We start from the raw sequence: 13,948 nt of genomic DNA, 5'->3' as shown, positions 1-13,948 counted from the left end.
GGACAACAGGAGGAGGGCAGGGAAATGAAAAGAAAAACAGTTACGTGCATACGTATCTGCCTGTGTATGCACACAGCATCTCTGCATCAGTAACACTGCCCACCTGCAGGGGGCAAACTGGGTGGCTGGGGACCAGAGAGGAGACTTCCATAGTTTAACCATTTGTACCTTTTGTATTTTAACCATGTGCACACATATTATTCAATATTTAGCGAATGAAATAAATTAAAATTTCAAATGCATAAATGCATAAATTTCATTTCCAACAGTCACTTTTTTTTTAATGAAAATGTACCAGCAGACGGTGCGCTTGGGTTTTAACAAAGACCCCCACGACCACCTCTCAGTCCCTCTGCCCTCCCTACCTTGCCAACGCCTGGATCTTCGTGACGTGCCGCTCCTCCTGCTCAGCTACCTTCCTTTTCAAGGTGTCGACCTCTTGCCGGAGCGCAGCCGAGTGCTCCATCTCGCCATCAAGCAGGTTCCGCAGTGATCTGGGAAGAGGGGGCCCCATCTGTTCAGATGCTGTCCACCCAGAGTCCATGGAGCCAGAATACAGCGATTTACCTAAGTCCTAATTCATTCATTTTCCACAAGGCTCTGCATAAACCATAACTCAAGTCTAGCTCGTATAAAGTGATTTAAGGAAATACTAAACTCTGCTCAAGAGCCTCAGAGTAATAATTAGGATGAGCCTCTGGGGGACCATCTGTGGCCCAGGCTCTGTGTCCCAGAGAGCCCGTGGGCAGCTTAAATCAAGGGGAAACAATGAGTTGAGCAAACCCTAGGCAAGCCCCTTTAAAGACATCCCCCTCGAAGGTGCAGCACATTAAACTGAGGCCATTTTGTCATAGCCACACTGGATAAGAGATTTAACAAAGGAGAGGATGCCAGGACAGCCCAAAAGAATAATCCAAGCCATAAAAATAGAACACAGGCTCAGATTAGCTGACAGATGTCTACTCTCATTTCCACTTCTACCCCCAAAAGACACTTGAATCCTGGTCCCTTGCCATCTCCAAGTTAAACAAGCATATATGGTGTTCTATAGAGCTATATAGTTTGACATGGCACGTCTTGTGTTTTATTTTATATTCGGAGTTTGTTTACCCTCCAAAACACATTCACTTGCATATCTGTCATCCTTGGCCTTAAATAGCAAAAAGACAGCAGGTTTTTCAGAAATAACCACAAGTTACCACCTATAAGTGAGCCAAATGGCTCTGTTGACCACGTACTTCACTGGACCTCAAATGGCTATTTCTAGAAAACATTTGCTGGGTTTGGTGCATCTACATCCTCAATCTAGAGGACACTTGCCATGAGACATCAGAATACAAGCAACGGTCTGACCTCCCCACCCCACTGCTCACTGCACTCTCCAAGACCTGTGTTTTGAGTTTGGAGAAAAGTCCCCTCTTGGGGCCTGGAACTCCCTGATGCAAACATGGTATGATTTTTTTTCTTTTTCTGGGAAGGAGAAGGAATTAACAGACAGTGACTATTGTTCCTCAGAAGGTAAGACAAAACCTACGGCTTCTTCCAAGGTAACAGCTCCAGCTGGAGCAGGAAGAAGAATCCTGAATGTCTAGCAGCCCTTTGTTGAAAGCTTTAGTTGGGAAATTGTGCTGTCTAAAGATTCCTTTTTGAAAAAGATTCTCTTTTGTTTTAGTATTCTTGCTTGTTTGCTTTATGTGTTTCCATAAAGGATGAGGGAGAAGCTTTGTCAAGCAGGGCCCAAAATGAGGTTTAAAAAGAGAAGCACAGTTGCATTTCACTGTGGACACTTGATTCCCGCTCTGAATAAAACAATAAGAGGACGACATGGACACACGCGCCCAACACCGCTCCTCAGCCCAGGGAGGCAGCCTCACCACGCTGGCAGCAGCTTAGCAGATAATTGAGGAAAATCCCTCTACTGACCACCCCGTAGCCAAGACAAGGTCCTGGCAGGTGAGCAGCTCACCTTCGGGCAACTGGATGGCAGCAACACAGCTAAGACCTCGCTAGTATCTGGCGTGGTTACACAAGGGAAAAGACGAATAAAATCCTTTGCCCTCAGCATCTGCAATTGGGCTTTGGAGGACGTCAAAAGACTCCAAATACCATCTTGCCCTAGGTATCCCTGACCTGAGCAAACTTTAAGACCAATATTCGAATGCCTGGAACACAGTAGGCCCTCAACTGAAGATTATGCAAAACCTTTCATTTTGGGGGGGTCAGGAGGTTGGAGGGCAATAGCTAAAGGGTATGAGTTTTCTTTTTGAGGTGGTGAAAATGTTCTGAAGTGGCCTATGGTGATGGTTGCACATATCTGTGAATATATGAAAAACCACCGAACTGTACGCGGTCAATGGGTGAATTGTACGGTATCTTTTCAAAAAAAAGAATTTAAAAAAAAGATGTTACCAAATTAGTTTGTTCTAAGGTGGTGCCATGATGGTCAGGTTTTCATTCCTCGCTAACGTTGAGCCACAATGTATATATACATACACTAACGTGGTACATCCCAGACAAGAGGTAAGAAATCATTGGTCACAAGGGTGCCATAAAGCCAACTTTCCCTCCTCTGTGGTCCTCTCGGTCCCAGAGGCACAAGGTCAAAGGAAGAGGCTGCCCCAGCCTGCAGACCACAGTACCTGTTCTCTTCTTCCAGCTCGTCCTTCCTATTCATCATGGCCACGATCGCCTGTCGCAGTTCACCTGAGGGAAGGAAGTGAAGTCAACAACCATCAGCAGATGTCACCTATTACACTGTCCCCTCACTGATCTGGATGATGTGCTATCACGGGCCGACTTGTCAAAGCAAGTCCCCTCTTCCCTTCACAACCAATTCCGATACAGTCTGACAGACCCCACGGGCTCAGTCCATTGCTCTTATTAGCCACACACAACAGAAGCGCAGGGCAGCATGAGAATAAATGTGGAGCTGTTTCCTTGGTGAAAATATACTCAGTCGCTATGGAAAAAGCACAGGCTTGCAATTTCTAAGTGCTCTTCCAAGTCCCCGCTACTGGACAACATCTGTCTTGAACAACGATATAGTCCCAGTTAACGCTGTTTATCAACAGCGGATCAGACAGATTAAGTGACACATGGCTTCATGCTGACAGGTAAATACTTACGTTTACTAAGAGATGTGGTCTTCCTACACTGACTTCCACAGTTAGTATACAAGTGACGTTATTGAGGGGGAGGGGGTCTCTCCAGTACACAGTCCATAGTTACTTATGGGAGCTACTCTTCTGGATGTCTTCAATGTAAGGAAGCGTTTGTTGATAGAAGCCACACCTTTAAATTAAATGAGCACCTAAGTTTCCTATCCTATCAAGCTTAGCTGTTGTCACTGCCCATCCACATAGCAAAGACATGGTTTACCACATCACTCAGTCAGATCTCAGGACCAGGAACGTCTGAATTTCTCCTGAAGAGCCAGTTTCGTTTTGTTTTTCCCCCTAATGAACCCTGTCAACTATATTTCCCTCTTGGGATTGGCTGCTAGGAAGCTCACAGCCAGAATCACGCATCTAGTAAGTGTATGTGACCATGTGGTGACCACTCCATGTCCTAACCCCCCCTCTGATCTTCTTTTCAAACCTACATTTCCACCTTGTGCCAATTTACCGACAACCCGTCTTATTTTTACCTTTTTTGATATGCTACTTCAAATCCTCTTTTAGAAAAAGGTATGGTTTGTTGGTTTCTTCCTTTTAGCTAAAATTTGAACCCTTACTTGTCAAGCTCTGTTCGAAGCCATCACTGGCACCTGAACTTTTTAAATTCTTTATATACTCCTAAGAAATGCAGGTCACTGTCCCATCCATTGGGGCATGAATAAACTGCGCAGAAGGAGCAAATGAAGGAGGGAGAAGACACAGATAAAGAGGTGGGTCCCTCTGTCACCTCCTACTCAGGATGCCCAGGGAGAAAGAGGGCCACCAAAGACCCTGGGGCAAGAAATGAGGCCACAGGACCAATGCTGTCCTCAGACAGCACCGGAGGAGCGAAAAGCCCACAGCCCAGTCTCAGGGAAGAAAGGGCAGGAACGGGCCTAGGGGCCCTCCCCAGCCTCTAGGTCAGACACGAGAGGCCACTCTGTTCTGATGAGGTGGGACAAAGAACAGACCCCCCGTCTTTTCCAGCCCAGAGCAGCCACATCAGCGTCATGAGGACTTGCTGGAGGTCTTCGCCCTGGGCCCCCCTCGTGCGCTCCACAGTGGGAAACCTGTGGGTTACACTGTGAGACACCGGGCCTCCTGAGGTACCTGTGAGGAGGTTATGGCTCAGGTGTCCCCTTCCTCGTGTCACCAAGACTAAAAATTCATTGGGTCAACACGGGTTCACTGAGCATCTACAAGGCAGAAGCACTGTCCTTGACACTGTGGTAGAGTGAACACAACAGACTGGAGTCTCTGCCTGCAGGAGGCCTCCCCTCCAGTAGGGGGGACAAAACAAGCACGTAAAACTTGGGGCAATGAGACGAGCCGAGACAAGAACGCACGCGAGGTGAGGTGACAGAGACTGACAGTGGGGAGTGGTGCCGGTTCCCATGGGGTGCTCTGGAGAGGGCTCTCTGAGATGACATGTCAGCAGAGGCCTGATGAGGAGAAGGAGCCAGCCCCACTGCCATAAGGAGGAAACACACTCCACACAGCAAAAAGCACATGCAACGGCCCTGAGACAGGCTTGAGCTTGGTCACACGAGGAAGGCAGAGTGAACCAAGGAAGGTGGGAGTGGCACGCAATGAGGGTAGAATCCAGCAGACACAGACTCTGCCAGAGTCAGGGGCATGGTGGGGAGCCACAGCACATGGCCCTGCCCTCTGAAAGCTCTGAGTCTTCAGGACTTGATGACAGTTCTAGCACTCCCCAGCAAAGCGTTTCATGTACACTGTCCCAATGGTGTCGCAGAACTAATCTACGGGACGCTATCTTCTAGTCCCTTTTAGAGGATTGAATGTAAACGCAGGCTAGAATTTGCATCCACGTCTGTCCACTTCCGAACTCTGCACTCAACCCCAGGCAGCAAGGATAATTGCTACCACTTACATGCAGGGAGGTACAAGCTATTATCTTACCGACACCGCACAGGAACAGTAATCCATTTGACAGATGAAGAACAAACCTGGAGAGGTTATTAAATAAGTTGCACAACCGCACACCTTTGAATGTCAGAGCCAGGATGGACACCGAGGCCTCCGACTCCAAGCTGACGCCACCATAAAGACGCAGAGCACTGACAGAAGGCAGCAGGCGGGAGACGAGACCCACATCACCTGTGTGCTACGCCCAGAGCCGAGGCGCTCTGAACAACATGGGTCCAGGTAACGAGGCGACAGCCGGGACCTGAGGGGCTCAGTTCCCAGCGCATACTGTAAAACCTGAGCCACACATGGTCCTTTCAACTGTTGTCAAGGTTTACCAATTTCTAAAGAGAAAAAGCAGGCAGAAAAAGCATGTCCAGAGAAGATGCTGATAAAGATCAGAAAGAGCAGGGCGACGGCAGGACTGAGAGGAGAAGAGGGGAGGAAGGTTAGGCCGACGGCAGAGCTAACCAGCCTAGGGAGACGGAGAGGGGGCCGCACTGCCGCCCCGCAGCCCCTGGGAGACGGGAAGCAGCACGTGAAACAGACGAAGCCGAAAGAGAGTGTGCCCCCCGCCTGGACCACGCCCTGCCTGCAGTTCACTCATTCCTCAGTCAACATCTACGGAGCACCTGCTGGATACCTTCGCAACGAGAGAGCCAGGCTCCCAACTTATCCAAGGAAGGAACATCCTTAACGGAGGACAACAGTACAGGTTCACATATGCCTACAAAGAAACAGTCTGTATGGCTTCTCATTCTGAACCTGACCAGGTAACTGGGGTCCTGGCTCCTGGCCTTGAACCAGTGTCTCAGCCTCTCTGAGCCTTTCTCTCAGGTGCCAGGGGCCAACAGCACCCACCTCCAACCTCCCTGGGTGCGGTAAGGTTCGGAGGAGAGATTAGATGGGACGGTGCTATGTCAAGGCACTGCCTCTTACAGACGGCAACAGCGAGCATTAATAATTTAGAAGAATTCATCATAGCTAGAGTTACAATTCCTTTAAAGCTGAAAACACAAATCTGTAAAAAAACAAAAACAAAAAAGCTAGTAATTTATTCCCATGAACCCACAGCCATGGAAAAAAAAGTCAAGACTTCATATATTATTGAAGACAGGACGCTATCTCTACAGCTCTCATCTCCAAGAAACCCGGAGCAGGCGGTAAGGCTGCAGCCGGGGACTACAGACACAGACTGGGGAAACAGCTCATCTACTCCAAGGCCTGTTTGAACTCTGAGTCTTCTTATGAGGCCTTCTTCCCCGCTGGAGTTCTCAACTGGCCCGAACTTCTTTTGGGAGCAAAGGAACAGGACATTCATAATTGTAACATGAGGCTGGAAACGGTAAACACTTTTTTAAAAAAATACACTATTACAGTAAAATTGGGAGGAAGGTACAGAGATTTTTCAATAGACCCTCCACCCCCACACATGCACACCTCCTCCATTATCATCACCTACCAGAGTGGTACATTTGGTACAAGTGATGCGCACACACCGACGTATCATAATCACCCAAAGTTAACGCCAGGGTTCACTCTTGGTGTTGTATATTCTATGAGTTTGGAAAGTTGTATAATGACACGTATCCACTGTTACAGTATCATACAGAGTGCTGTCACCACCCTAAAAATCCTCCGTGCACCACCTGTTCATCCCTCCCCAACACAACCCCTGTGAAATCTCCTCTCAACCAAAGCAACTACACTCCACTCGCCAGCCCTCTCTCTGTCCAACCGCGGCACGTCACACGCACGTCTGATTTACGCTAATGAACCATCTGCGCTGGATCTAAGCAGGAGAGAGCTCAGCAGAACACGTGTGCACGGCGCGGACACCCCCACAGCCGGAGCACTCGGCACGGGTGCCCTGCAAGCTCAGGACAGGAGCATTGTGCCAAAAGGGGCGTCTGCTGAGCCTCTCCCGGAGGGAGCAGTTACCACCCGTGAAACACGATCCTTATGTGGGGATGTTTGTGTCCTGCCCTCTCCAGGTGTCACCGGGCGTCACCAACCCCTTTACCTGGACTCTGTGGAGACAGTGATCAGTCTGGGCCCGCAGCCTCTGACCCGAGGCCTTCCTGAGGAACTCTCCCGGGTGATTTTGCCTGGACTCTTTCGGCCCTCCCCACAAAGTGTTTCATGGATCTCCTGGTCAGAACCCATCTCAGCTTGTGTCCACCCCTCCCCCACTGCCAATCTGATAAAACCCAACTCCGCTGTTCGGGCCCAGATGAAAAGGCAGCTCATCTGGGAAGGCCTCCCTGATGCCCTTACCCCTCAGCAAGCTGCCGAGTGTGTAATAATTAACCACCTCTGCCTCTGCAATTAACTCGCAACTCCTTCAAGGTACATAGCATGTGGGGCATCCTGGGTCCCCAGAGCTCCCGCACATCAGGTGCTTGGCCAAGGTTTACGAAAAGTGAGTGACCCAGAGAGGTTATTCCTATCTAACTACAATACTACTGAAACAGAAAAATAGCAGCTGCCATGCAGTGAGCGCTCTATGTCCAGCGATCTGTCAGCACCTGACAAGCCTTGTTTCCATTCTCACAACCACCTGATGAGGGTGCTCGGGAATACAGAGCAGGAAACTGCACTGGGACAAGTTGACTGTAGGGTCCCAAGTCACCTTCCAAAACCTCAAAGGCCAAAAATTGTCCTGGGCAGGACCATGAACTGGAGAGAAATAAAGAGCTTTAGTAGGAGGGTGGACAAGGGATGAGAAGGTGGTCAGGTGGGGGTTCCAGGAGCTTCCATTCCAATGACGAGCACGATCCATGGAAAGCTGCTATCAACAGGCTCCTGGGTTGGCAGATCTGAGCTCAAACCCGAGCTCAGCCACTTACTACCTGGTAACCTCGAAGAGGCTTCTGCACAAGATGTGGACAATGCCACACTCCCTGCAGGATGGTTGAAAGAGCAAAGTTCCCTGCAATGAGTGCAGGGAAGTGATTCAGGATCCTGGATTTTAGAGGACAATCTTTAGAGTCAGGTCCTGGGTTCAAATCCTGACTCTGCCACTGGGCAACTCTGGGCAAGTGACTCACCCTCTCTGAGCACCCACTCCTTCATCTATAACATGGGATCTTAACAGTCACTATCTCATACAAGTGTTACAAGGATTCAATAAGGCAACATGTAAATGAGATGCTTAGAACAATGCCCAGCACATAGAAAGCATTCAACGCGTTACTGATCATTGTAATTGTGCCTTTTCCCTTCAGGGTAGGGGACAGAAAGATGAGGACAAGGCCACAATGGCCACCTGAGTACGGCTGGGTTCAGTTGGGCACGTTTTCAGAAGTTATAAGGTTTCCTGAGCTCCTGTGTACCTTGACCTTGGTAAGTAAAAGAGAACTTTTAAGTGGTCTATGCCTGGGGCAGCGGCTAGACAACAGAATTTTCTCAAGTGTCGAACAAGATCACCATGGGCAACGTGGGAACTCAGACGCAGAGAGAGGGGTCACCTGGAGGAGACGGAGCAAGTGTCTGGGTTCTGGGCTTTCAGGCATGGCGAGAGGGGTCCCAAATGCTGCCGCTCAGACTTCACAGCTGGAACCTGTATATTCCATGGAGAAAAGAAAACTCACAAGGGGAACTTTCCCCAGGAAGTCCAGAGAACACAGGAATGCTCTTCTGGCAAAGAACGGCCGCAGGAGCCACAGCGAGAGGCGCCAGCCGCGGGCTCGCCTGCAAGGGCGCCGACTCACACTGCACAGGAGCCGCCCGGGAGAAACAGTGGGAAGACGGCGCTGGCCCGACCCCCGCCATCATCCTAGCGTGACCCTCCCCTTCCACCTGTCCTATACGCCACGCGCGTCCAGCCTCTCGGACCATGCCCCAGTATTTGCATCAACATCAGAATGACTGGGGACACAAACACAGGCAAAGCAGGACTCTGATACTGAGAATCTCGACAACAACAAAAAAATCCATGACGGAAAGAGGGCTATCAGACTCTTCCACCGTCCCCACACTGCCATCACAGAACATTCGTGGTAACGGTGGAAAAAGAAACGGAAAAGGATACTGAGAGCTGGTATCCCCCCAAAAAATGATCTTTCCACAGGCTTTAACTTTAGATACATTCATTTTGCTGATTTTTCTCGGGCAGTAAAGCCAGTAAGTTACATCGGGGTCGATTTCCATATGTCACGTAAACATTGTATTTCTCCAAGCACCAGTGACACACACTGGCAGAGGCGCTCTCCACCTTGTAATTTTCTCTCTTCTCCCCAGTGCTGCTCATCCCATTATTTGTTTAGTCTCTATCATTGTGATTTCTTTCCTCTTTATTACCTGCCACAGCACACAATTCAAGTGAAAACAGAGCAGTGTTTCTGCGCTGCAGCCTCTGCTGAGCCTGGCTGAGCTGGGCTCTCCCTCTCCTAAGGGTGAAAGGCACACAACCATCCATCTCAAAATCAGTTCCTTGCTTGGCTTCAGAGAACTGAACAGCAAATGCAGTCAAGAACACAGGAGAACATTAACTTCAACCATAAGAAATCAATCCGGGATAAAGAGCGGCATTTCGAATCACTGTGGGAAGGATGGATTCATCCATAAACGTTGCTAGGGCAAGGAACCATTTTGGGAGCAAGAAACAAGACTTAAATCTCTGCTTCTGCTATGCATCCAAATAAATTTCAGATAGAATAATTTAAATGTGGGAAATGCAGCAATTAAAACTATAGTTTATGTGAATAAACATCAATGTGAACAAACATTGATGCCATCTGGCAGCAGCAGAGGCCTTTCCTAACACGAAAGCAAACAGCAAGTCCGTTAAGGGAGTGACAGTTCTCGCTTTCTAAACTTCTGCACAGTGAGGGCCAGTCTAACAAAAACCCACCCACTGTGGAAATTTCAAGCTCTTCAGGGCAGTGAACAGGCAGAACAGAAAGAACACAGGTTTTCTAATCAAATCCCAGATCCCCCAGGTCCCAGCTCTGGGACCCTGGACAAATGACAAGCCCGTTGCCTCTCAGTCCCCTCGGCTGGAAAAATGTGGCTGATTGCTGACCTCACAGGATTGGCAGGGTGGCAAAAGTCTTGCTGGAACCCAGCCACACTCGTCTGTTTTCATATTACCTATGGCTGCTTTCACACGACAACAGCAGAGCTGAGTTTTGTGACAAACTGAGGGGCCCACACAGCCTAAAATATTTATCCTCTGGCCCTTTACAGAAAAGGTTTGCCGACCCCTGTCTCAAGAGAACACGCAGAAGCTCCTCCCTCCACCCCCCACTGCCAGCCTTCTCCAGTTCAGGGCTGGAGGTGGCTCTCTGTGGTTAGGTATGTGGCCTGCCAGGCACTTGTGCCAATCAGTGGGGCCCACTTGCTAGACCCCAACAAGAGACTGTAGACCAGGCTTTAATAGGCGTGAAACAGTGGTCAAGCAGTTGCTGCTTCAGATACTGTGGATCCCTCCCTGCCTCTTCAAAGGTCTCCTCAGCTTTGCTCTGGCCCCTCCGGCTGTCTCTGCTCCACCTCCTGCCCTGGATCTTCTTCCTCCACTCTCACAGGTTCCCCAGAGGCGGCTGCATCTACAGCTGGGGCTCAGCCACCGCCTCCACCCTGCAGATGCCCGGAGCCCCAGCCCATGCGTTCCACAGCCTCTGGGCCAGCTCGCACCTCGGCCCACCTCCTCCGTTCCTCTGTGCTTTGTCTCCCACCACATCAACCCCAGCCTGTTTCTCTCCCGCCTGTGTCTTGGCACCGGCTGTTCTGAGGGCCTGGAAGGCCTGGATGCCTCCCTGACTGGGAGCCCCCTTAAGTTTCAGCTTGGGACCACCTCTCCTGCGACGCCTTCACCTACCGGCTGTGGCAGACATGAGCCAGCAGGCCTGCCCTGTCTTATTCGTGCCCCTCCTGGGGACTCTGCCCCCACACGTCTCCAGTTCCCAGCCACCCGCAATGGCAGCTGTTGAGACCTAGGGTAGCTGGTTGACTCAAACTGAGCCAATCACACAGATTCCTCCAGAAGTTTGGGATGGGCCACAGTCTCTGACTAGAGAGAAAGGAGGATGGGAGCAGACGCATCTGGCCCAAGAGCAAACACATCTAAGTCGCTCCACCAAGATGCATCTGCTGGAAGCTGAGCCGAGGACAATTTGCCATCATGCGCAGAGGCCTGGCCAGGGACAAATGAGATGCAGGCATGTGGCAGAAGTCCACCAAAAAGAGAAGCCAGTAAAACCCTTCCAGGCAAGCCCACTCAGCTCAGAGAAAATGCTGAGCTGGACAAAGTGGCTGGCGTCTGAACCGTCAAACGTGAGCCACAGAGGCCTGCAGCCCAACACCGGGACAAAGCCACAGAGGAACCCAAACTCTGGGAAGAATCCTTATTGATTCCGTAAACTCCCCATTGGCTGACTTGCTCTCTTGCTGTACAAGCGCAGCCAAGAGGGCTCTCTGAGGTCGATTGGCAGAGACCGTGAGGCCACAGGAATAAGGCAGGCACAGAGGAATGGCCACCCAGCTCCCGCCCAACTCCCTCCCAGCACCCAGGCCCTCTGAGCCCCTACAACACTCTGCCTCTGTGTTCTACACCCGAGGAGGTTCTGAGTCCTCACAGCCAAACAGGTCAAGGAGCGGTCACTGGACCCCTCCTTCCCTAGGCCCCGGCCACACCACGGATACACCTCCCCAGAAGCACTGTCTACTGGGGTGAAGCTGTTCACCCACAGGCTCCCCTTGGGAACAGGGGCCACAGTACACACCAGGGACCTGTCCAGTGAGTCAAGGACCGGATGAGTAAGTGATTACACAAACGAGTGAATGACTGTCACCCACTGCTTCAATCTGCCCCTCAACCCAGGAACTGAGCACGGGATGGGCCAGGCGGAAATGTCAACCACATTTAATAACAAATTTAAGGCCTCACCAGGAAACACCAGCCACCAGGTTCACAGCTGTAATTCCCTGCCCCGGTGACAGGGATTCAGGCTCCAACTGAGCTTTTCCAATAGGTGTCTCAGGAGTGGATCCACATGGAAGGGAGGGGACAAATTCTTATATATCATTACCATGACCCAAAACAGGATGAGCCTGCAAAACCATTCCCCTCCCTCCTCGGCACAAGACTCCAACGGCATCAACGCCCAGTTCAAATAGATCAGGCGAGCAGGGGCCGACCCCACCGCCCAGGGACCCAACACACACACACCAGATAATGCTCCATTCACAGTGATCGTGGGCGTCAGAGATGCTGTACAAAGTACTAAACCAGCGACGCTGAGGGAGGGGGGAGAGCCTTGCCATCTTCAGCCATTAAAGGCCCTCCAGGGGGGAAATTACCTCAAAGATAATTCATCTTCAACTCCCTTTTCAAAACTAAAAAGGAAGAAAACTCGATGACTCGGTATGGTACATCTGGACTAACACACACACACACACACACACACACACACTCTCTCTCTCTCTCTCTCTCTCCCACATATCAACAGATCTGTGTAATAATTCTTTGGCTTTATATAGCATCTTTTTCCAAAGACCTCAAAGAGCCTTTACAAATACTTCCCCAGGGCCCATACTCAGTTATATTTAAAGAGAGGGCTCATGAGGGCACATGCACAGAAATAAAAAATGTTCTTCTGTGCATATATACTTAACCTACACCGTCACTTTTCAAACTTAACATACTGCTTTTTGTATCTTTTTCTGCCTACCCACTGCCTTTCCTTTTATCTCCAAGAGAAAGGATCAACCATATTGAGCTCTAATACGTAACTTTTAAAATCGATCAATCAATCTTGGGCCCATTCTAGCTTTTTGTTCTGTTTCTCTCTTCTGCCTCCCCTTGTCCCCTGTCTACCAGGGTTTCTACATCATAATTTACAATGAAGAAAAAAGCCCCAAGATATGGCCAGTGGCTACCGTGCTTTGATTTCTATACGCCCAGCAAAGTGACAAGCACTTTAAATACACAGTCTCATTTGATTTTCTGGACATCCTGGAGAAGCAAGGGTTACTACACCCATCATATGAGTGGGACACGAAGGCCCAGAGAAAGGAAGTGACTTGCCCCATGCCGCACAGCCAGGAGGTGGCAGGGCAAGGACTCACACCCAGTCAGGCACCCTCGGAAGCCTGTCCCTGGCTGCGCTGGCAGCAGCAGGCCTGCCTGTTCCCTGGATGGAGCACACGCCCTCCAGACACACCAGCTCCCAGCAGAAGGCCTCCAGCAACTCTCCCGACCTCTCTCTGCTCTCTAGGGAAATCAGGAATCAGATTAAATTCTGCCCCCCCCCCCCGACCCTCCACCGTAAAACTAGTGTTTCTATATGATCTGTAAAGGAAAAGATTTTTGAGGAACCCATGGGAACAGAATGAGAAATATAAGAAAGTCACAAGGGACAGAGAAAAACGCCTTATAGTATCCTGATAGTTCTAGATCTTCATTAACTTTCCCACATGTAATTTTGGGGTTCTCTCACTCGTGTGTGAATGAGAAACACAGTGTTCGTTCGTACTGACACAGTACCAACCTTAAGGCAGGTGTCCCAAAGGCAAATGCAGACAGGCCACACAGGTAAGGACAGTGAATGCAACGAAGTCCTCAGAGGGACGTGGGGACAGTGGGCAGAGGGGAGGACACGCCCGGCAGAGGCAGCAGCCCCTGCCCCCAGTCCACTGTCCCACGCAGGGACGCAGCCCAGGCTGCCGCCAGGTCTGATTTGTCAAGAGAAGCCAGCATCCACGTTTTTACACAAATCTGATTTTAAACGTTGTAAACAAATGTTCTTTCCAGGCAGGCCCAAGCGATCACGGCCATGGACCACCACTTTGAGACTCCCTGCCCTACCTTTTTTTTTTTTTTTTTTTTTAAAGATTGGCCCCCCGGCTAACAACTGTTGCCA

General features: G+C 50.1%; 1 protein-coding gene across 7 annotated transcripts in view; it reads right to left on the bottom strand.

Annotated features, from left to right (window-relative positions):
• Positions 1-13,948, bottom strand: part of SNX29 (sorting nexin 29) — a 505,847-nt gene that overhangs the window by 381,222 nt on the left and 110,677 nt on the right. For all 7 annotated transcript variants that reach the window (XM_046665870.1, XM_046665874.1, XM_046665871.1 and 4 more), the window contains 2 exons: positions 2,640-2,703; positions 366-494 (listed from right to left, as the gene is read on the bottom strand). In XM_046665870.1, coding sequence (XP_046521826.1) covers positions 366-494; positions 2,640-2,703 — 193 coding nt within the window. The remainder of the gene's footprint in view (positions 1-365; positions 495-2,639; positions 2,704-13,948) is intronic.

This window comes from Equus quagga, chromosome 7 (assembly GCF_021613505.1).
Source record: "Equus quagga isolate Etosha38 chromosome 7, UCLA_HA_Equagga_1.0, whole genome shotgun sequence".
NCBI lineage: Eukaryota > Metazoa > Chordata > Mammalia > Perissodactyla > Equidae > Equus > Equus quagga.
The sequence above is the reverse complement of the archived record's forward strand: the minus strand, read 5'-3'. Positions and strand labels throughout refer to the sequence as shown.